The 22,321-nt window shown below is 43.5% G+C and overlaps 1 protein-coding gene across 1 annotated transcript in view; it reads right to left on the bottom strand.

Moving 5' to 3' along the window:
* LOC110486329 (BAI1-associated protein 3-like) overlaps nt 1-22,321 on the bottom strand; it is a 37,395-nt gene that overhangs the window by 10,231 nt on the left and 4,843 nt on the right. The window contains exons 2-23 of the mRNA XM_036941042.2: nt 18,810-18,962; nt 10,422-10,509; nt 9,131-9,214; nt 8,356-8,463; nt 7,470-7,529; nt 6,060-6,126; nt 5,409-5,622; nt 5,228-5,272; nt 5,042-5,119; nt 4,763-4,871; nt 3,753-3,860; nt 3,581-3,673; nt 3,370-3,473; nt 3,003-3,120; nt 2,621-2,745; nt 1,702-1,792; nt 1,564-1,620; nt 1,320-1,417; nt 1,138-1,189; nt 797-948; nt 469-592; nt 25-165 (exon numbers count right to left, since the gene is read on the bottom strand). Coding sequence (XP_036796937.1) covers nt 25-165; nt 469-592; nt 797-948; nt 1,138-1,189; nt 1,320-1,417; nt 1,564-1,620; nt 1,702-1,792; nt 2,621-2,745; nt 3,003-3,120; nt 3,370-3,473; nt 3,581-3,673; nt 3,753-3,860; nt 4,763-4,871; nt 5,042-5,119; nt 5,228-5,272; nt 5,409-5,622; nt 6,060-6,126; nt 7,470-7,529; nt 8,356-8,463; nt 9,131-9,214; nt 10,422-10,509; nt 18,810-18,955 — 2,262 coding nt within the window. The 5' untranslated portion in view covers nt 18,956-18,962. The remainder of the gene's footprint in view (nt 1-24; nt 166-468; nt 593-796; nt 949-1,137; nt 1,190-1,319; nt 1,418-1,563; nt 1,621-1,701; nt 1,793-2,620; nt 2,746-3,002; nt 3,121-3,369; nt 3,474-3,580; nt 3,674-3,752; nt 3,861-4,762; nt 4,872-5,041; nt 5,120-5,227; nt 5,273-5,408; nt 5,623-6,059; nt 6,127-7,469; nt 7,530-8,355; nt 8,464-9,130; nt 9,215-10,421; nt 10,510-18,809; nt 18,963-22,321) is intronic.

The following is a 22,321-nucleotide window of genomic DNA, read 5'->3' as shown; positions in this document are numbered from 1 at the left end:
TGTGTGTGTGGCGATGGCACTCACGTCTGTCAGGCGGGTGACAAAGATGAAGGCCCCTGCAGAGTCTGGCCAGGACAGCTGTTTCCAGAACTCCCGCACCTGGCTGAAACACGCTGTCACATCCACCGCCGAGGAGCTGTGTTTGGCCTGCTGTACTGGCTCCAGCTGCTCAGTGTACACACACACACACACACACACACACACACACACACACACACACACACACACACAACTTATAGAAAGTCATGCACATGTACTGTACTAGAAATACACTGACACACAGGTACAGTACACAGAAACTAACTCATATTCCGAGTACATTAGATAGAAACATCATGGTGGGTTACAGATCACCAATGGGTTCTGCTGTAGAAGTGTAATGGATATCCTGATTGCCGTATGTTCCATGGTTTCTCTTTTCATGGAAAAGCAACCTCTATAGAGACTTCCATAAAACGTCATTCTCACCTGGTCCATGTCTACTGCTCTGCGGATCCTGTCACAAGCCTTGTCATGGACTATCTGCAGCCACTTGTGGATAGACGTCTTAAACCAGTTGTGATAGCCAGTCAAGGCCATCATCTTAGCGTCCCTGAGAGAGAAATACTCATTAACCACCTGACATTTAGCGAATCTACTGTATGTTCAAGCACATGGAGAAGTTCAATGCAAGATCAAATCACCAAGCAATAACAACATCTAATCAATCTTTCTGTTTTCTAAAAGTTCAATGCAACCAAGCTGAACATCCACCATCCACCAGTCTGACTGGGTGGTAGGGTGTTCACAAACTCACCTGAGAGGGAGAAACTCTCTGAAGCGTTTGAGTATTTTCAGAGACATGTAGAGCTCTAACAGAGTCTCTCCCATGGTCTGAGTTAGCCTGGAGCTCTCCTGCTCCAGAGTGCCACACACCTTCTCCATGGCAACGCTCACGTCGTCCGCGACCTGGGGGAGCACAGGGGTCAGTCACCCCATCTCAGAGGTCAAGGGTCAACGGTGAGGATACATGCATGCTGAACATACAGGAACACTATATGCATCAGTATACTGTATATCATCGTGTATGGATAAATATCATGTGTGGATAAAGATGTTGGCAGGTTCTATCCCTTTTGGTGTCAAAGGAATTCTCACCAGTTTCTCCAGCTGTCTATACGCGATGCTGAAGAAATCCACTTTCACAGCACTGCGGGGGTTTAAAAAGACAAAACAAAGAACAGGATTCACTTGCTATTTGACATAATCTACTTAAAAGTCAAGTTCGCCCTGTCACCGTCCTTGATTAACACAATAAACTGCAGGGACTGTTTGTGTACCTGTAGAAGAGCTTGTTGTAGACGTTCTGTCCCCTCTGTACATCTGCACACACTGCATCCACCACCTGGACCAGTCTCCCCAGCTGCTCCTCTAGAGCCTATAGAATCGACACACTACAGCTCACACCCCGACAGGCCCATCCATGTGTTACCCAATAAATGACTGGGAGATTATATATAGAATGCGCGACTCTCTTTATTTGTATGACTTTGTGTGTTATCAATTCTTATGGTGTCAACTTACCCCGTCCTCTGGTTTGAATTGTGAAATTGTGCTCTCGTACCACTCCACTGTACCTTTCTGTTTAAATCAAAGATTGCAGTCATTCGAATTAGTCAACAGTGCTAACACTAACAGGTCTTCCTTGTATTTATGTTGTACCTTGACAACAGTGGCAATTTCCAAATGCAGTTCATTTCGAAGGGGGCACGCAGTCTTGAAGGCCGGCATGGTCTGCATGTGTCCTACACCCCTGAGTCACAAACACAAAGGGAGAGAAACATTATTGTTGTTATTGTAGCCCAACAACTCATTACTGAGTAAAAGACAAAAAGGCACAATGCAAGGTGATTTGTAGGTAATCAAAACGATTGATGGACACAAACGTTCCAAATGATTGCTGGAACAGACAATCCTGACTGGCCTAGCCTGTCATTTCTGTCAGCCTTCTTACGTCAAGGTGACTGACAGCAAGAACGATTAGTATGTGTTTGAGTAAAAAAAAAATGTTTGTGTCGTCTGTGTCCACAATACACAGAGATCTCTGTAGGAGTGTCAATCACTGGGCAGACTTTGAAATCTCATTGGAAAAGGCCCTGCAGGATCTCCATTCATCTGGTCTGTGCGACACAGAAGTACAGTGCCCCGTTGGGCTGCTCACAGAGAAAGAGCATAGCAACATGAGCCTCAACATGAGCCTGCTTTTATTGGCACAGTCATCACCATTCAAGTAGAAAACCCTCCCAATAGGCTTATGACTTAGTCACCCTGCCCTCCTATTGGCTTGACTGTTCTAGGTACTCTGTCTGTGGTTTTATTCTAGTGACTTGGTTGAGTGTTTGGTCTGGTATGACAGCGCTGGCGAGTGTTTGATGCCGTGATGTGTTGAGAGAGAGAAAGGGTGGTGGAGTCACAGGTGGCTGGTGGCACCTTAATTGGGGAGCACGTGCTCATAGTAATGGCTGGAACGGAATGGTATCAAACACATGAAACACGTTTTCCATATGGTTTAATGTGATTCCATTCCAGCCATTACTATGAGACTTCCTCCCCTCACCAGCCTCCTGTGGTATGAGTTTACCTCAGCATGAGCTCGCAGCGTGTGACGGCGGCTGGACTGGTGCAGGGGAACACCTGGCGCATGCTCTTCATCAGACACAGACAGTGGTCCATGTACAGCCTGAAGCTGTCCGACAGCTGCCGCTCCTGAACACAGGAAGTACATCATCATCACATCACTCAACCTTACAATGATCGATCTAGCCAATAATAGCACATTCAGACAGGGCTTCAGTCTAGCTTCCAGAAAAAGTACCGCACCGAAACAACCAGGTTTTTATTGAATAACAGACCCCTAGGTCATAGGATGATGGATGTTGAGTGGTGAGTTAATGAGGTGTCCTAATGCCAGACGAAAGGTGATTGCGAGCCAGAGGGGAGCTGTGAGGAGACAGTAGGCCTACCAGGTCTCCCTGCACAGCTTGGGGATCCCACTCTGCATCGATGGTCCTCAGGAGCCTCAGCAGCAGAGTGTAGCACATCCTCTGGGACCGGTGGTGGCTGCTATAGCACTGCCAGCGACTGAAGACCAGAGCAATACATACTACTATACATCTACTGTACATAACATGACTTTCACCTCTCAGCTGAGATGAATGGTTTCAGACCTAAAAGGACTAGGAAGGAAAAGGTACAACTCATAATTAGAAATGTGGTACTTTATTGGCACAGGCTCCACCAGCTTGGTATAACTTAGATTTTCTCATTTGGACCACCGCAATACCTTTGGCATATGATCTACATTGTAGTGTTACTATTGTAGCTACTTACATGATGGCCTGTTGCAGGGGCGAGAGGTCAGTTTGCACAGCATGATGGGACAGCACAGTCCATGCTGGAGGACTCACCTGCCCATTCCAGTTATAAGGCTCTTTCTGGAGAGAAAAACCAGATGATTTACATGGATAGCATAAGGAAACCATCCATAGCCATTGCTGTCATTTCACTTGATAATAGAATGCACTGTATAGTAGAGTTTCACCTGAATATGAGCATGCTCGTACTCCAGAATCTGACTCAGCATCTTCTTATGAATGGCTTCTTTCGATTCCCTCTTACTCAGTGTAGTGTCTCTCTGGGGAACAAAGTGGAATGATCAAGTGACTTGGGTAGACTACACAGGTACTGTGGAGCAGAGAGAGTGTAGTAGCTACCTGGGTAGTGAAGAGCCTCAGAATCAGGTGACATTCTCCCTGGACCTTGGAGGCACTGGATCGGGGCTCCAGCTTAAACCACTTGTCATATCCCATCACAGGAACCTCCTACAGGCGAACAACGAACAGGCTAGACCAGGGATGGGCAACTTTGATGAGGGTGGGGACAACAAAAAGTCTGAACTCATCATGAGGGGCCGCAGTTGCTCGCTGGTCTGCGAACCCACATCCTGTTTCACAGCTAATTTCCTGCAGTTCTACACATTCTTCCATGGGGTGGAGAGATACGTTAGCAGTTTTTAATATGATATCTGAGTGAGACTGATACAAAGTTTAGATAGCTGGCCGCTAAGCTAACTTAGCAATCTACATTTTTTTAGCTGAAATGGGATAATTGACTGACTATCAGTGACTGACATAACAAGAGGAAAAACTGCCAAAGTTTGAAATTCCACTTTTTCTATTCTACTATTCTAACTTTCAACAGTAAGTTGAGACCCCGACTGAATTCCTAAATATATATATATATATTTTTTTTAAATTTTATATATTGATCAGAGGGCCTGCCCGTGGGCTAGACACTAAGCCAGAAAAAAAGGTGTTGTGCTCAAACAACTGGAACAGAGGTGCTGCCTTAAATAATAGTGGATGTCTTTAGAGGTGGAGGCGCGACACTCTCATACATTTTAAAACTATCATTTACTCAAAATCCATTAAAACCGAGTGTCGTTCCGGTCTGATGAAGGTGAAGGCAGAAACTTCACACTATTTATGATGGATTTACAATAAATGAATAACGGGTGTTTGCGCCTCTCTGATAGACAGTGAGCCAGGAACCAAATTTGGAGGAGTATAATCAATAAAATGTTAGTTAACACTTATAATAGCTAATAGATACAAATATTAGAATAAACTGCATCAAGTAAGACGTATTACTACTGTATAAGAGAAGAAACATTACCAGTAGACAGCAGTTGGGAAGTGAAAGCACTGTAACTTTAAAGAATTACATTCAGTGGAATGTTGATGCAGCCCAGGAAGTCATCAGCATTGTCCTCAGATGATCCTGATGACGACGTTCCATTGGACCGCACCGATTTGGCAATCTGCTTAAAATACCTGGTGGGATAAGGCACTGATGAATACAATCTGCTTAAAATACCTGGTGGGATAAGGCACTGATGAACACATGAAATATAACACAGAGCAATCAAGTCAAGACCTCCATTCACCATATTAAAGGGCCTATTTCACCGACTTTATCATTAGCAAATAGAAGCCTGTTCTACCTGCCCATTCCTCTAAGTCCGCTGACTTCATTCAGTTTTTTGCAGGCCTCTGCGACAGAGACGTCATCGTCGTGGTCCCTGAGAAGAAGAGCAAGGGTTATTAGGACCGTTGGGTTAGTAGGACGTTTTCAGGAACCTGGAATTTGGACTGAAAGTGGAAAGGCCCCACACTGTGTTTAATCTTACCATATGTCCATATGCAGTAGATCACTGTGGACATCATCAATGTCACTATTGGAAGAAGGAAATATAATCATTGAACATGGTGTGAACAAACATTGTTACCGTTAGGCTCTGAGACGCATAGAAATGTCAAGCGTTCTGCCAACAACTTCCAGAATCGGCGTACCGTCAGCACTGTACTTACAAAACAAAGTGCTCATTCCAGACTGGGTTGAGAGTCTCTGGCTTGACCTCAGTCACCTGGATGCACGTGGCTGCTAGAACCTCCTTGGTACTGGACCTCTTCTCCAGCTTCTCCTTCCTCTTCCTGAAGCTGAACTTCCTCTCCTTCTTCTCCTCTGTCTCCCGGGGGCTCTGGCCCAGGAGGATTCCCAGCATGCAATAGGGGTCGCTGTACCCTACCCAGGCACAGTAAGGGTTAAACTAATACAGAGACACACTGAGATTATACCGTTAGAATGACAGCGATGTACCTTATTGAGGTTCAGGAATCAAAAGCAATTGGTCTGCTTGTAATAGCAGCCTGTGTACTTTTAGACAAAGTGGTCCAGTGTTGTCTAAAGAGAACAGTGACGTGATGATGGTTCTAGTGTCTTGGTTGAACCACTGTATCATGAGAGGTTTTTATTTTTCTTCCAGGCAGAAAGAACAATGTGTCTCACTCAATATAGTTGATCTGAAAATGTTCTAATCTTATTTCAATAATAAACAATTGCATTCATTGTCAATGGGGAGTTGGAGTTGGCAAATGGACACGATGACATTTCACATCCACGCACAGAAAACAAATGCTGCTTCCCATCAATAGCAGTAAACGAACACAAACACCCCTCACCATTTGCATCCTTCGCCATTAGATTTTTCCCTTTCATGACAGACACTCTCATGGTGAAACTGGCTCTCTGCAAAAACAAAGTGCACAAAGTAACAGTAGTAATCAAGCTAAGAGTCATGCATTAGTGAGACATCTCGCTGAAGCGATCCATAAGCACGCTGCATTCCAAAACCGGGTCCTTGAACATGGCATAGAGTGCACGTTGAAAACAACAGCTGGTCGGTGAACTTTATTTTGATTCTGATTCTTTAACTCGACAAATACACTTTCATCAGTGGTAAACAAGATACCAGCAATCACTGCAGTGTGAGACGTGAGTCTGTCAAGAGAGAATAATCCATGTGTGTTTTCTTTGTCTGGTGTATAATGCCAGGGCTTTGTGTGTCACTATAGTGGAAAGACACTGCTGTGCCGGCGAGAAACAGAGATCATTGTAGGATGGAAGAGTTAAAAGGCACAATATGTTCTTCTCTGCACACAACCTTTCAAGGAGTCTTGCAGAAGAGCCCAGCATCTCTTTCAAACTGACATTTGAAAGGTTGCTGGTAGTCAAGGGCATCATACAAAGTGGGCTTTCAGAGATCATTATGTCTCCTGGTGCACAGTGAGCCTCACTATGGCTATCAATACACTCCATCAGCTCAGTCTCTCCGGGTACATAGTGCTAGTTAGTGCTTTCCATGCATTTTACTTTAACCTTGTGAATGCAACATGCTATACACTGAGTATAGCAAACATTAGGATCAATTTCCTAATATTGAGTTCCACCCCCCCCAGCCTCAATTTATCGGGGCATGGACTCTACAAGGTGTCGAAAGCGTTTCACAGGGATGCTGGCCCATGTTGACTCCAATGATTTGACACAACTGTGTCAAGTTGGCTGGATGTCTTGATACACATGACAAACTGTTGAGTGTGAAAAACCCATCAGCGCTTCAGTTCTTGACACAAACCGGTGCACCTGGCACTGACTACCATGCCACGTTCAAAGGCACTTAAATATGTTGTCTTGCCCACTCACCCTCTGAATGGCACACACAATTCAGTTCTCAATTGTCTCAAGGCTTCAAAATCCTTCTTTAACCTGTCTCCTCCCCTTCACCTACACTGATTGAATTGAATTGAACAAGTAACATCAATATGGATCATAGCTTTCACCTGGATTCACCTGGTCAGTGGAAAAGATGTCATGGAAAGAGCAGTTTTGTAAACTCAGTGTATAGCTAAACACAAAAGAAAGGCACATTATATGGTGCAGACAGGAAGATCCTCACAGTGACAACTCAGCTGTGCTATCTTGTTCATACAGCTTACATGGCGTGTGTCTGCAGATGGGAGATACAGGAAGTGGCAGGAGAGGAGACAGAAGATGGAAATTGACAAGATGGGAAGTGGAACAAAGCATCTCACCTTGGATTCTTGGACTCTCTGCAGAATGATGTCATGTTCCTCCTGACCCATATCAAATACCTAGGAGAGGGAAGACAGTGGGAAAGGGTGCTCTTTGCAAGAGAGCCTCATAGGTCTGTGAGCATATTTGCAATACACATCCAACTGTACTCCTGCCTGAATTTTGACCTGCATGCTTTATAAACCACAGCATAACTTTAAAACTATTTGAAACAATAATACAATGGTGTTAAGCATTACATCCCTTGCCAATGATTTGCGTTCTCATAAGCACGACCCAAGATGGCTGTACAGGTTCAATCTCACTATCTTCAAAAGGCCAAAGAGAACCAGGGGTCACTTCAAGCATGGGGACATGTGCCCTGGTCCACCACCTCAAGCAGAGAGCGACAGAGGAAGCAAGGATGCAGCTTTGGAGTGACAGAGTCTGAATGGATGTAATATTACAGCTGAACATCAATACTCAGTGGGCCTGGGCTTTGATGTTTAATCAGCTCTAAGCCAAAGCACATCTGCTCAGTCTCCTACAGATGTCTCAAAGCAAACATGGCTCTCTACCGCCGGACTGAACCTCTAGGATCAGTTGGTGAGGACAGAGATTAGAGGAGGGGTTTACAACAGGAGTCACATGACGAGACAATCTGATTTCTGCTGTTGGTTTTCCAGCAGTAATTATTTCAGCTTACTTGGCTCTTTCTGGTCTTGTCTATTTTATTGGTCAGTATTTGAAGTGTAAATTACAGCACACTAGGGTGCATTCATAAGTGTGTGTGTGTGCTTATCTGTATGAGAGTAAGTGTTTGTTGGTCTCTGCCGTGTGTGTGTGTGTGTGTGAGAGAGAGTTTGGCCAGGTGGGTTGTTTAGCCGATCAAAGGAGTGTGTGTACCTTCAGTAGATAACTGAAGATGTCGCCTTCATTGGTGACGTACTCTGGCGAGGGCACGCCCACCCTGTTGACTACCGTGTAAACAGCCTCTTCATACAGGAGGTCCAGCTGGAAGAAAACAACCTCAGTGAATGCCTTAAACCACCATTTTTCTTTCTTAAAGCAGGGTCACTGCTAAATAAGAGCTGGGAAACATGTCTCTGTCAATAGAATGATGTGACCTTACTGTAGCTAACCATGTGTGAGGTTTACGCAACAGTGTAGCTAGCTACAGCCGTGTGAGGATAGAGGCAAACTGGGTCAGAACACTAGATTCTAGTTGGGGAGCTAGATATGTGTCACGTTCTGACCTTAGTTCCTTTATTATGTCTTTGTGTTAGTTTGGTCAGGGTGTGAGTTGGGGTGGGTAGTCTATGTTCTTTTTTCTATGTAGTATTTATGTGTTTGGCCTGGTATGGTTCTAAGCAGGTGTCGTTCGTTGTCTCTGATTGAGAATCATACTTAGGTAGCCTGTTTTCCCCATTTTAGTTGTGGGTGATTGTTTTCTGTCTCTGTGTCATCACCAGACAGAACTGTTTTGTTTTCGTTCGTTCTCCTTGTTATTTTTTATTTTTTTGTGTTCAGTGTTAATAAACATCAACATGGTCCGATCCGTCATACTCCTCGACAGAGGAAGACGAATCGCGTTACAATATGAGAAAAGGCCAATAACAAGTAAAATACCCCTCCATCGCTAGAGCTTAATGTTCTACCCTAGGGAGCCCAGGCTACTCACCTCTCTCCTGCTGGACCTCTCTGGAACGAAGGCCTGGTCTACGTGCTCTGCTGGTGGTGCGGCTGTGTTACCTTCCCCTTCGCACTGCGGAGACACACAGAGAGATAACTTTAAACCTCAGAGCCACACAATCTCCCTTAAGCAGGCTCCATCACCATGACTGCTTCAATAAGGCTTGGAAAGGGTTGTGAGGTTAAGTCACAATGAGCCGTTATCGCCAACCAAACACTTTCGCCTTCAAACGCGGCACACAATCAGACAGAGGCAATGAATGCATCATTGATTTTCTTTTTGTTCCCCTTTCACCACTTTAATAGCTGAAGAGGGTGGAAAACAAGTGGTCTCGGATAAACATCTTAATAGCGCCCCATTCTGTCCCAGTCTATTTCCTCTTGTGTGGGAAGTGAGGGGGTAGAGAGCCATGGAGAGCAGCTTCTTCTGACAGCTGAGCCTCCAGCCTTTTGCGCGTCCTTCTCAACCTTGTCCGTCTGTCCCCACAGCCCACTGTGTAACACAGAGTTACGAACGTACCGTAAGCTAGCTCCACAAATAGCTTGAAATGTACCAGACCGAGGGATCCAGACAGTACGTTTCGGGTGGAACGTTGTTAAGGAGGGCGGTCACGTGTGTTGCGAAGCAGAGGATCGCTGGTTCGAGCCCAGTGTGGGACAGTGGAGGAAGTTAAGCTGTTGGCAGCACATTGACCCCCGTTACATAGGCATAGCAGAGGGGACCGGCGAGAGCAAAGTATGTGTATACTACCCAAGACCTTTCCTCTATAGTCTCCTTTAAAAAAAAGGATTTTCATTTCAAGGAACTTCCTGCTTAAATCCCCCATGCAGTCTTTTTTTTTCATCACTGTCTAAAAAAATCCCTGTGTGTGGTTAATACATGAAAATAACTCAAAATATACTTTTTATCATTGCTCAATCTGATTTTGTGGACGTGTTGACACAAATGTAAATATATTTATATGCACAGCCCTGACTGGCAGATAGGATAGTCTAGACTCTAGAGCCTACCCCTTCAAAGTAAGAGGATACATATGCAAATAAAAGATGACTGGTCATTGGTCAGAATAATCAGATCAGATTGTGATGTCATGCAGTGGGCCAAAAACTCCATCCCACCTGAACAGGCTGAAATTCCAGTCATTTTTTGTTGTTCGTTTTTTAAAGATCCAAAACTAAAAGGGCATTATCCTACTTAAAAATAATAATAAAATTACAAGAAAATCGCATTTTTGACTGCACTGCCCCTTTAAATAAACATAAGGAGGTTTAGGGTTTACCTCAGCCTGGGCAGCACGCAGCAGATTCTCTTGTTTCTGGAGGATGCCATTCATACGCACAAAGAACTCTCCATTCCCCTCAGACAGCCTGTAAAACATACAGAGGGATAACACTGTCAATTAAATTATCATTTGACACGTTCTGTTAAATATGATTTATGAATTTTCTGTTAAGATTATAGAAACAAAACTGTCCTAACGGGTCTATATAGAGAAATGCTTTCTTAATGCCTGGTTTCCATTTAGCAAAAGACTAAAGGAGACCTAATGCTGAGCTGTCAATCACAACCAGCAGCACATACAGTAGAGTATCATGAACAAACTGTTACATTATACATGATTCAGTAGCCCTGTCCTTTCACTAGACTAAACAGACATTCCTTCCTGCAGCAACAAGTCTGAGGGGAATTGTCTGTCATTATACAACAGGTGGGTCTAATCCTGAATGCTGATTGGTTAAAAAGCGCATTCCAGACGTGTCTATTCCACAAGTTACCACCGGCTAAATCTATGACATTAAAATTCCTATTTATTCTGTTCCATCTGACTGTGCAATCCACTGTCTCATAAACCCAAGCAGGAAAGTTATACACTTGATCTCCACTATAAAAAGCATCTTGACATTATCTCACATTTCTTTTAGACTAACATTTAGTTTTCAACGGGGAGATATGTATAAACCAACATTTGCAACATTGTTTCAATGTTCATCCAACTGTCCCGTAGTAATGAACGTGTAGGGGTCGGGACAAGAGAGAGGCATGCAGCGTTTTTTATAGATATTTACAAAGAAATGTTAATTGAAAAAAGGTCCAACTAAATTAAGTGCAGCTAGTTTGCAGTCTTTCCAGCTTCAGTTTCAAGTTATTGTGTTAGCTGTGTTGTTGGCTAGCTCCTCTAAACAACAGTGTCCTAACGAGAGAGCACATTTTCTATGCCAGCGAAATCATGCCTCATTAGCTTATTGTTAAATGTCACTAGAAAACAGTATAAACAAATTGCTATTGTTATTCTGTCTGCACTGTTTGACGTGACTGTAAATTAGTCATAGTTGGCTAGTTAGCAAGCAAGGGATAAGAACGTTGCCAGCCAGTATGCCAATGGAACATTTAGAACGAACGACTGGGTCGCGTCCATAGATACAAAACAAAAAGACTGAATGACTGGGTCGCGTCTCTGGCAACCGAACCGATAGAACGAACGACCAGCCGGCTTGGGCAGCAACCCTAGATTTGTTTCGGGACTATATCTTGTGGAAGGATGAAATAGTATGAATAAATTCATTTAAATTAAAATATGTTAAGCATTATTTGAATATGTTGAGAACCCGTTTTATAAACGTGATATCGCCCTCGAAGCCGGTGGTTGGAGGATATATTGCTACAGTTTGCCAGCCCCCAACTTCGTCTCGGGCCTAACAACACCCGTGCCAATACATCCTCCAAATAACGGCTTCTCTGGCATTATCACTTAAATAACGTGTGTGTCTGGGAATTTATGGTAGCCTAAGACCAGTATAAACAGACAGTGGATAGAAGGTGAGACAGCAGCCCATCTGTGGTGATTCAATAAGAATCATCTCACTGCACTACACTTAATATGAAGTTCAACAAAGATTCAAAGCCATCCTACCATGTCTGCCATCGAACGTTACCTTACCGTTACCGTTATTCTAATTCTAATTCTCTCTCTGAGCTGGTGAATTCCTGGACTCCTGCCACTTGCTAATTTCATATCCCCAGTCGCCATGGTGATGAGGCACATTCGTGGTTGGAGGGATTCACTGGCACAACTGAACACCTTGGGAATACCCCCTCCCCCTCCCCTCTTTTCCTCCCTCCCCAGACTAGAGGAGTGTTCTAGAATGAGTTGTATGGCAGAGCACCAGGCAACAATACAGGCCTGACACCTCCACTCCACCCCCCCCCCCCCCCCCTCCTAGCTCAGACCCCCTGTCTCATTATGCAGAGAGAGGACAGAGGAGCTGTCCACATGGCCCCCTCTCAGTCACGCACCTTTATTAGCGCTGCCTGTCACATCACAGCGGGTGCGTGGCAGTCTGCTGGCAGCCGACACAGCGCCCACTGATCTCCCCATGCATTGCATTCCACGCCCCTGTCTGAGACACTGTCTCCAGGGAGCAGGAGGTGGTGGTTGGTAACACCCCTGATTATTTGTGGCCAGGGTACGTTTAGTACAGGACGAGGATGACAGAGGAATGAGAATGCCCGTCTGTCTTTACAATGGAAGCTTGACAGAATCCCCAAAGAGCTAAAATACCTCATTTCTGTAGACATCTAATTAATGAGCATGAAAAACATTCCTTCAATACAGTGACAGAATTCAAGGTACAGATATTTTATTTATGTTGGAAAATGGTAGTCCTGTAACGTGTCAGCCCCATTAAATAGGTACTTTCATATCTGACAGCTAACCTGACATTTTTGTGAAGGCATGCCAAGCTTGTCTGCTTTGTTACCAGGTTGGTTACATCATGAGTCATGTGGTGATTAAATAGGTTATTTGAGTCTATCAACATTTAACACCATGTATCCAAAACAAGACTTTGGCTCAATGTTCAGTGTACCACTGGCACCTTTCGCTTTTAACCTTTGTAATTGTGTTTTCTGACATCTGGGTTCTCTTTGCAGATTTGTGATTAAGAAAAACCCACAATCACAAATTATAGGGGTCTGTGTGAGTCAGTCAATCTCTTTCTCTCTCCCTCTCTGTCTCCCTCCTCTCTCTATTCCTCTCCCTCTGTCTCACTCGCTCTCTCTAGCTCTCTCTCTGTATTTATCTCTCTCACACACACACACACACACACACACACACACACACACACACACACACAATTTTATGTTGCTAGGAAACAGCTTCTTCCAATACAGTTTATTATTAATATTCCATTTTATTTTGAATATTTATTCAAAAGCTTTGCTCATGTTTTGCTGTCTAAAAGGTGAATTATGAGCTGAAACAGGCAACTAGACATGCAGACTCGAACATATACAGATGAATACAGAGGAATACTTCATGTGTTTGGGTATATGCTGAAACATGACAGAAAAAAAAACTATTTTACAAAATAAATGTTTTCTCTTACATGTATCTTACATAGCCTGTGTCCCCATATGAATAGTCATCCTGAGGGTTATGAGGATGCAGCTTCAAAGCCTCAGAAAGTATTTCCCAAAACACCACATCGAGAATGTTTGCTAGGTGTGAGTGTTCCGGTCTTTCCTGCATTCTTTAATATTAATGATAATGAATTAAGACATTCAAATCCCTCTAATGGTGTTACAAATCAATGAGCTGGGAATAATCCGGTAATGCCTGAATAATGATGGCGCGTGTTTAAGGTGAGGACAGGACTTTGAAAAGAGCAAGTCATAGTCATTAGAAAATACAATCACCCTCAGGAAATGTCTGTCTATTGGTTAATAATCTCCTCTTCAGGGTACATTTCCTCACTGGGGATCTACAGTACTTCCTACATGTGATGTCTCTTTAAGCACGACTAACATATAATGGCTTCCTTCCAACCATGGATGAGAACCTACATTGTGATTATTTAGTTCTGACTGAAGAAACAACTGCTTATAATCTTTTCCCCCATGTGTGTTTGTCTCTGACCTGGAACTGACGTTACGTCAGACGCCCATCTGGGTAATTTACACCCTGGGTCGTCTACACTGGGCCGGACACCGGTGCTTTAGCCATGCCTCATTTGCATCTTTAGGAATGAGCGCCAGTGTGGATCATAGGTGTCGGCTCTCTCTCGATCCCTCTCTATGGCTAATGATGGACACAAACGGGCTTTCATGCAACCTAATGATGAGCGTCCAGCGGCTCAGTCAGACTTCACTCAGGGTTCAGTCTAGCATTCTTCAGTGGGAGACGACGACCATGGTTGCTGCCTGCCTGGCAGAGGAAGACAAGTCTCTCTCTATCTCCTTCCTCCATCTCCCTCCTTCTTCTCTCCAAGTGGTGATAGAGTGAGTGATCGTTTAGAGCCATCATGGTGACACAGGGGCCAGGTCTAATTATAATCTCTCTCGTTGCAGTCCAGGAAGGTACAAAATGGATGGAGGGAGAATGTCACATTTTCAGTGCAAATCAATGGGTCAGATTGACATGATACTGATCCAATTCATCTCCCATAGCTGGGTTGATAAAGGGGAGACCGGGGTTGATTGTCACACTTATTTTTTTACTCTTGTGTTTCACAGCACCGGTACTGTTAAGGTGTCAGCATGCCTCGGTCGAACCAAACGAGTGTGCTTGCATACTCCCTTAAAAGACATTTGCTTGAAAAAAAGTAGCAATAGTACTGTTTGTTCATCTTGAGATGCCATAGCCAGTATACTCTTCCTCAAACTCACTCATGAAATGTGTCGTACATTTTTTATTTTTGTTGAGATTTTAGATCGAAGACATTTGGTGCAGTATTTCTCAAGTGAAATAATTTGCATGAAAACGAGTCGTCTCTCGTTGAATGACAAACACTTCATTGAAGAATCCTTAGGCTAGAATCCTTAGACTCCTAGAATCCTTAGACTTAGGCTACTGACTTCGGCTTGCCTCGAGAGACATTTTTGTGTGCACAAACAGCCCAAAAAAACCCGTGCAGATGACCAAACATCACAAAATGTTGTCATAGTATATAAACAAACTGTTCCCAACTGTTTCAGATGGGAAGCATTTATAAGACTTGTTTTAATATTAGGAGAAAGAACAATGTCTTGGGTTGAAATGGGGAGCCTTTAAAATAAATCTTATCCCAGTATGGAGTTAAGCCATCAAACACACTCAGCCCCAACACGGGGTTGGATGTCACAGTACGAGTTCGGTTGTTCGCTACTAGCTCATTCCTTTAGTAACAGGAAATGAAGATATATAGGATACATAGTCGAGTCTTGTAAATAGCAAAGTCTTTCTTTGACTTAACAATATTCAGAACAAAATGAAGCTTTATATGCCGTGAGAATACCGTATGACATTAAGTAAATGTGTGTGTGTGTGTGTATGCGTGTGTTTGCACATGCATGTGTGTGTGGGTGTGTGGCAGAAAATATATTTGTGAAAGAGAGGCAATGAAGGAAGCTGAAAACACAACAAAAAAAAAGCACAAAAGAGCTTGGGATGTATTATAATGGAGTTGATAATGACAACCAACCGCCCCCCCCCCCCCCCCCCCATGTAAATCAGACAGACTTTTTTCACATTTTACGTAACAGCTTTATTCTAAAAGTGATTACATTGTCTTTTCCCCCCGCTTCAATCTATACACAACACCCAATAATGACAAAGCAAAAACAGGTTTAGAAATTGTTGCTAATTTATTACAAATAAAAAAAACGGAAATATCATATTTACATGGGCTCTGGCTGGGCCACTCCTGCGTTGTCTTGGCTGTGTGCTCAGGGTTGTTGTCCTGTTGGAAGGTGAACCCTCGCCCCAGTCTGAGGTCCTGAGCGCTCTGGAGCAGGTTCTCATCAAGGATCTCTGTACTTTGCTCTGTTTATCTTTCCCCTCGATCCTGACTAGCCTCCCAGACCCTTCCGCTGAAAAACATCCCCACAGCATGATGCTGCCACCACCATGCTTCACCGTAGGGATTGTGCTAGGTTTCTTCCAGACATGATGCTTGGCATTCAGGTCAAAGAGTTCAATCTTTGTTTCATCAGATCCGAGAATCTTGTTTCTCATGGTCTGAGAGTCTTTAGGTGCCTTTTGGCAAACTCCAATCGGGCTGTCATGTGCCTTTTACTGAGGAGTGGCTTCAGTCTGACCACTCTTCCATAAAGGCCTGATTGGTGGAGTTCTGCAGAGATGGTTATCCTTCTGACATCTCCACAGAGTAACTCTAAAGCTCTGTCAGAATGACCATTGGGTTCTTGGTCACCTCCCTGACCAAGGCCTTTCTCCCCCGATTGCTCAGTTTGGCCGGATGGCCAGCTCTAGGAAGAGTCTCGATGGTTCCAAACTTCTTCCATTTAATAATGACGGAGGCCGCTTTGTTCTTGGGGACCTTCAATCCTGCAGCCATTTGTTGGTACTTTTCCCCATATCTGTGTCTCGACATAATCCTGTCTCGGACCTCTATGGACAATTCCTTCAACCTCATGGCTTGGTTTATGCTCTGACATGCACTGTCAACTGTGGGACCCAGGTGTGTGCCTTTCCAAATCATGCCCAATCAATTGAATTTACCACAGGTGGACTCCAAGTTGCAGAAACATCTCAAGGATGATCAATGGAAACAGGATGCACCTGAGCTCAATTTCGAGTCTCATGGCAAAGGGTCTGAATACTTATGTAAATAAGGTATTTCTGTTTTTCTTTTTATTTAAATACATTTGCAAAAATGTCTAAAAAACGGTTTTGCTTTGTCATTATGGGGTATTGTGTGTAGATTGATGAGGAACACATTTTATTTAATCAGTTTTAGAATTAGGCTGTAACGTAACAAAATGTGAAAAAAGTCAAGGGGTCTGAATACTTTACAAATGCACTGTAGGTCGATAGATTTACCTAGCAAAAATACACAAATTCTCCTCACCTCAATGTTTCGTTATGCTGACATAAATTGACCAGGTGGGTGGATGAGTTATTTTATCAAATTCCCACGTTACCCTTAACAATATTAGATTGGGAGTAATTAGCCATTTAAATTGGGAGTAATTAGCACTGTGACAACCAACTCACGATACAATCAACTAATGAGACAACCAACCTATGAGACAACCCACCCCTGAGACAACCCACCCCTGAGACAACCCACTCCTGAGACAACCCACCCCTGAGACAAACCACCCCTGAGACAAACCACCCCTGAGACAAACCACCCCTGAGACAACCCACCCCTGAGACAACCCACCCCTGAGACAACCCACCCCTGAGACAACCCACCCCTGAGACAACCCACCCCTGAGACAAACCACCCCTGAGAGAACCCACCCCTGAGACAACCCACCCCTGAGACAACCCACCCCTGAGACAACCCACCCTTGAGACAACCCACCCCTGAGAGAACCCACCCCTGAGAGAACCCACCCCTGAGAGAACCCACCCCAATCTCCCCTGTGTATCAATAGTGTTGGGTCGCTGTAGCTCCTCAAGTCTTTTAAAGAGCCAGTGTTTAATAATTCAACAGATCAAAGTAATAATTACAAAAGGTTCTGCTCAGAGCATCACAGGTGTTTTTCTCCCTCACAAATAAAATAGGCGCCGTCATTAACAATCTAGCTGTTCATATTTTAGGAGCAGGCTGTAACAAACAGACGTTGTTGGGTTGCTATAGAAACCTCAAGGTTCACATGCCCATTACTTATGGCTTTGACATTCAGCTGAAGAGGAATCAAAACAGAAGACTCGCTCCAAAGGACGAATGGAAAAACAATTGATTTATTCACCTGCGCCTGTCAATTCTGCTGTGGACAATTCATCTGCCAATATTCTTAGGATGACAGCTCATCACAACCATCTCAGTTTGGGGTTAATCAATCAAATAAATGTGTTAATCAATAACATAAGAAAATTCTGTTGACACGTATTGGATTCATTTGGTTCGTTCTTTTTCAATAAAAGTTCTGAAAAGTTCTAGAGTTACATATTAAAGATAAATTATAGACCATTTAAGTATTTCTAAGTGTTGTTCCCCCCCCCCAAAAAATGTTCCCCGTTCACTGAGTGTCTGACTGTGCATGTAGCTGTTGGTATTTTGGGATGTTTGATGTCTCCTTGGGGAAGACCAGACTGATCGAGGCATTTTAGAAACAGGTCCCATCTCTGGAGTAGAGGAGAGGGACACATTAAACATATTGGGTTTGTCCAGAATATTTATAGTCCCCCGCACCAGACTAGGCCTTCTTCTCAGAGACAGAAGAACCTTTTCTTCATCCAGTCTGAATGCTTGTGTGTGTGCAGCTGTATCCGTCAGACTGAATTTCTCCCTGGCTACCATCAATATCCCTCTCTCCACTCATTTCAAACTGCCTGACTAGAGACAGCTTTCGCTTTCCATTTTTAATAAATAGTTTATTTGCAAGCGCTTTGAGATTCTATGTTGTAATGAAAAGTGCTATATTATTATTATTACTACCTGAGTGAATGAGTGTGTGAGTGAATATCCGTGTTTACATGCATGTGAGCGATTATAACTGCTGTTGATTCTGTGTGCCATTGAGCCTCACCCGTGAGGTAGCTGGTCTGGGCAGTGTGTGAGACTCACCCGTGAGATAGTTGGTTAGGGCAGTGTGTGAGACTCACCCGTGAGATAGTTGGTTAGGGCAGTGTGTGAGACTCACCCGTGAGGTAGTTGGTCTGGGCAGTGTGTGAGACTCACCCGTGAGATAGTTGGTCAGGGCAGTGTGTGAGACTCACCCGTGAGGTAACTGGTCAGGGCAGTGTGTGACGGGGATGCTGCTGGCTGCTGAGGCTGATGGCTCCCTCCTCCCCCTCAGAGACTGGCTCCTCTGCACCTGCCTCAGAACACTGCTCTTCAGGTCCAGCAACGTCGTCATGCTCATTCACTACCTGGGGTCACAAGGAGAATAATTCACATGAACATGAGCCTAAAACATGTGTCAGGTTGTACAACAATGTTCAGTAAATGTCTGAAAATCCTTGTAATTGTTTATCCCAGTGTTTATTTGAACTATAGTTGGATATACAGTATCTACCACAGATGTGATATATCTACTTGAGGAGCTTCCCTTTGGCTACATAAACACAGGACTAATCACAGTAATCACACCCTCTTAACTCAATTATGCTCAACCCATGGCAGAAGGTACGTGCTATTTCTGTCCAAGGCTGACTGATATCGTATGCTGTTTGATTTCATCATAGACTTGCTGGTTGGCCACTGTTGTGACAAGCAATAACTCTCATTAAAGCAATGCTCTCTCAAATCCTCCTCCACCGACCCCCATCTACTGTAGCAGAGAGAAGTGCTGCTAAGATAGAAGTATCATCACCACAGACATCTAATTCATCCCTGACTTTGTTCTTAAGGGTCCTATTTAAACTGTGACACGATGTGAGATTTCTAAAGAACAAGGCCATCGTTAGGTTCCACCCCAGTGAGTATGAGTCACTCTCCAGCCTCTGACCAGCTTGTATGGTGGCTGACACCAGTAGACGCAGCAACAGTACAATGTAGAGGTAGAGAAAAAACTAAAAGGCACTAAAAGACAAGAAATGACATGGATACAAGAGAGAGGGTTTGATTGATGGCAAAGTTTTTTCAGGGGACAGATATACATTCTTTTCATCAGCTGACAGCAAATGTATTTTTTTTGTCACATCTCTGAGGGAAGAGGAAGAGAGACAGACTGGCAGCTCTGTGTTCTGCCTTCTCTTAAAACAGTGAAAGTGACAGCTAGCTAATAACAGCTAGCTAGACAATATATTTGTAATAGGAATTAACTCAATGTAACTGGTCGAGACAGAGTTAGTTAGAATGTCAATAGTATCATCGATGTAGGTATTCATATGTCTATGATGCAACCAGTGAGGACGGTTCTGGATTGCAGTGCCCCTTGGATATGGGTCAAAAGAGTTACTGCCTATGAATGAAGTGGGTTTGAATCTCATGCCACTATTTCCTATACAGCGACACCATAGTTAAACCCACATGATAAGAAGTACTGTTTTCATTTCACATTTTCATTTCTCAGGGGAGGCTTTTGTGAGAGAGATTTGTTATATATTGGTCAACTGTGTGCACCGTTTCATGTTTCCCCAAGGTCATAGACACCTGATGCCGTTTTAACCGAGCAAACTACTAACACCAGATACCTGCTTGTGTCTCAGATGCAATACTTGTCTGTTAGGTATACACTTGCAGCTCTGACTGGTGATAGTTAGCAAAGCATCACAGTCAGGGAGAAGCCTTCTCCCAGGTGAGCAGCTCATTTCAATTAGACGTGGCTGGCCTCCCAACTGGATGTCCCTCTGTCTCAGTCATCAAGTCCCAGTGACAAAAAACGAGTCAACGTGCCAAGGAAACACTCACAGCCAAGTGAATATCTGTCTCTCTTACTCTCACTCTCACTTTCACTCTCACACAAACACACACACACACACATCACAGGTGCCCGAACCTTAACAGGGACTGACGGCGTTGCTCAACACTGTGTTTCTCTTGTGAGAAGCCAGCGAGCCCCAGCAGCGAAAGGCTCCTTGCTGTTAGGGGATGGAGGGGTCTCTATGGTAACGGTGGAGGGAGAGAAAGGGGTTGGTAAATCCAGGTAGACAGAATTCTACCGAGGCAGGCTGCATAAATAATCACTTAATGTTATTATATCAGTCTTCCCCTGGCCAGGCTAGCTTAACACACCACAGCACCAATGAGGAAAAAGTGGGTCCCGATCCCACCTAGATTCTCATCTCCTCATCGGCAGGGTAGCCTAGTGGTTAGAGCGTTGGACTAGTAACCGGAAGGTTGTGAGTTCAAACCCCCGAGCTGACGAGGTACAAATCTGTCGTTCTGCCCCTGAACAGGCAGTTAACCCACTGTTCCCAGGCCGTCATTGAAAATAAGAATTTGTTCTTAACTGACTTGCCTGGTTAAATAAAGGTAAAATAAAAAAAAAATAAATAAATAAATCTCCATATTCAGGGAGGCTAAAGGACTGCAAATACCCAATCATCAGACTCCCAGGGAGCCAGAATGACACAGTTCTTTCCAAAGCCAATTGTGATGGAGATAAAAAATGGATTTATGACTCATATCTATAAAAAAAATATATCCCATTCCGTCGCCGGGGACTCATCCTGCCGCTGATGTCATTATCATCCTTATAGATTGGTTAACCTACTGGTATCTATCAAATGACATCAGCCAGCCTAGACTGCTGCTGTAAAGTGTATCCATCTGTGGGACCCTGGAGTCTCACAGCTTGCTTTCTTGATCTCATTTCTTCAGGATTGAGTGAACTGACTCTGCCATGATATCTTTTTCAAAATAGAAGGCAGGCATTTTTATTAAATGTAATTTGAATGCCGTTGTTATCAATTAGTCCACAAGTGTTATCTATTTAGCCATGTTTGGTGACGATCCTGCCAGTCCATCAGAATACAGATTGTTTAAATGATCTCGTTGGTCCTACGGGAGATTGACTTGATTATGTGCATGGACTGTAGTGTATATGGCCTACTGTGTGTGTGTGTGTGTGTGTGTGTATGTGTGTGTGTGTGTGTGTGTGTGTTTTTTTTTTTTTTCTCTAATCCAATTGTATTTTCCACAGTTGTCATTTCTCAATATTATTGTGGTTTTGGGACATACACTGGAAGTAATTCATTCTATTATTTATTACGTTATGTATGTTCAGGATGCTCTACAAACCACTGAAATGTCAAGAATGCTTTTCATTAACGACTGGCAATCAAATGGGCATTCTGCAAAATTATAATTAAATAATAAGATATCCACATAATAAAGATATCCACATGTTGACCTTCCGCTTTGTCAAAATGTAATTACATTTAAAGGCACACAAAAACAACATCATTATGGAACCAACCCAATTAACCGCTATCTTTTTGATTGATGAATCCTTTGTGTGTGGGCCAAACAAGTGGTCACTCAGGCCCACAGACTGAAACCTGTGTGAATGGCTCATCTACAGATAATCAGGGGGAAAGGACATTATTGATTTGACAAGGGCTCACTTACAGTGGGGCAAAAAGTATTTAGTCAGCCACCAATTGTGCAAGTTCTCCCACTTAAAAAGATGAGAGAGGCCTGTAATTTTCATCATAGGTACACTTCAACTATGACAGACAAAATGAGAAAAAAATCCAGAAAATCACATTGTAGGATTTTTAAAGAATTTATTTGCAAATTATGGTGGAAAATAAGTATTTGGTCAATAACAAAAGTTTATCTC

Source organism: Oncorhynchus mykiss, chromosome 13 (assembly GCF_057628025.1).
Source record: "Oncorhynchus mykiss isolate SJ-2025 chromosome 13, ASM5762802v1, whole genome shotgun sequence".
Taxonomy (NCBI): Eukaryota; Metazoa; Chordata; class Actinopteri; order Salmoniformes; family Salmonidae; genus Oncorhynchus; species Oncorhynchus mykiss.
The sequence above is the reverse complement of the archived record's forward strand: the minus strand, read 5'-3'. Positions and strand labels throughout refer to the sequence as shown.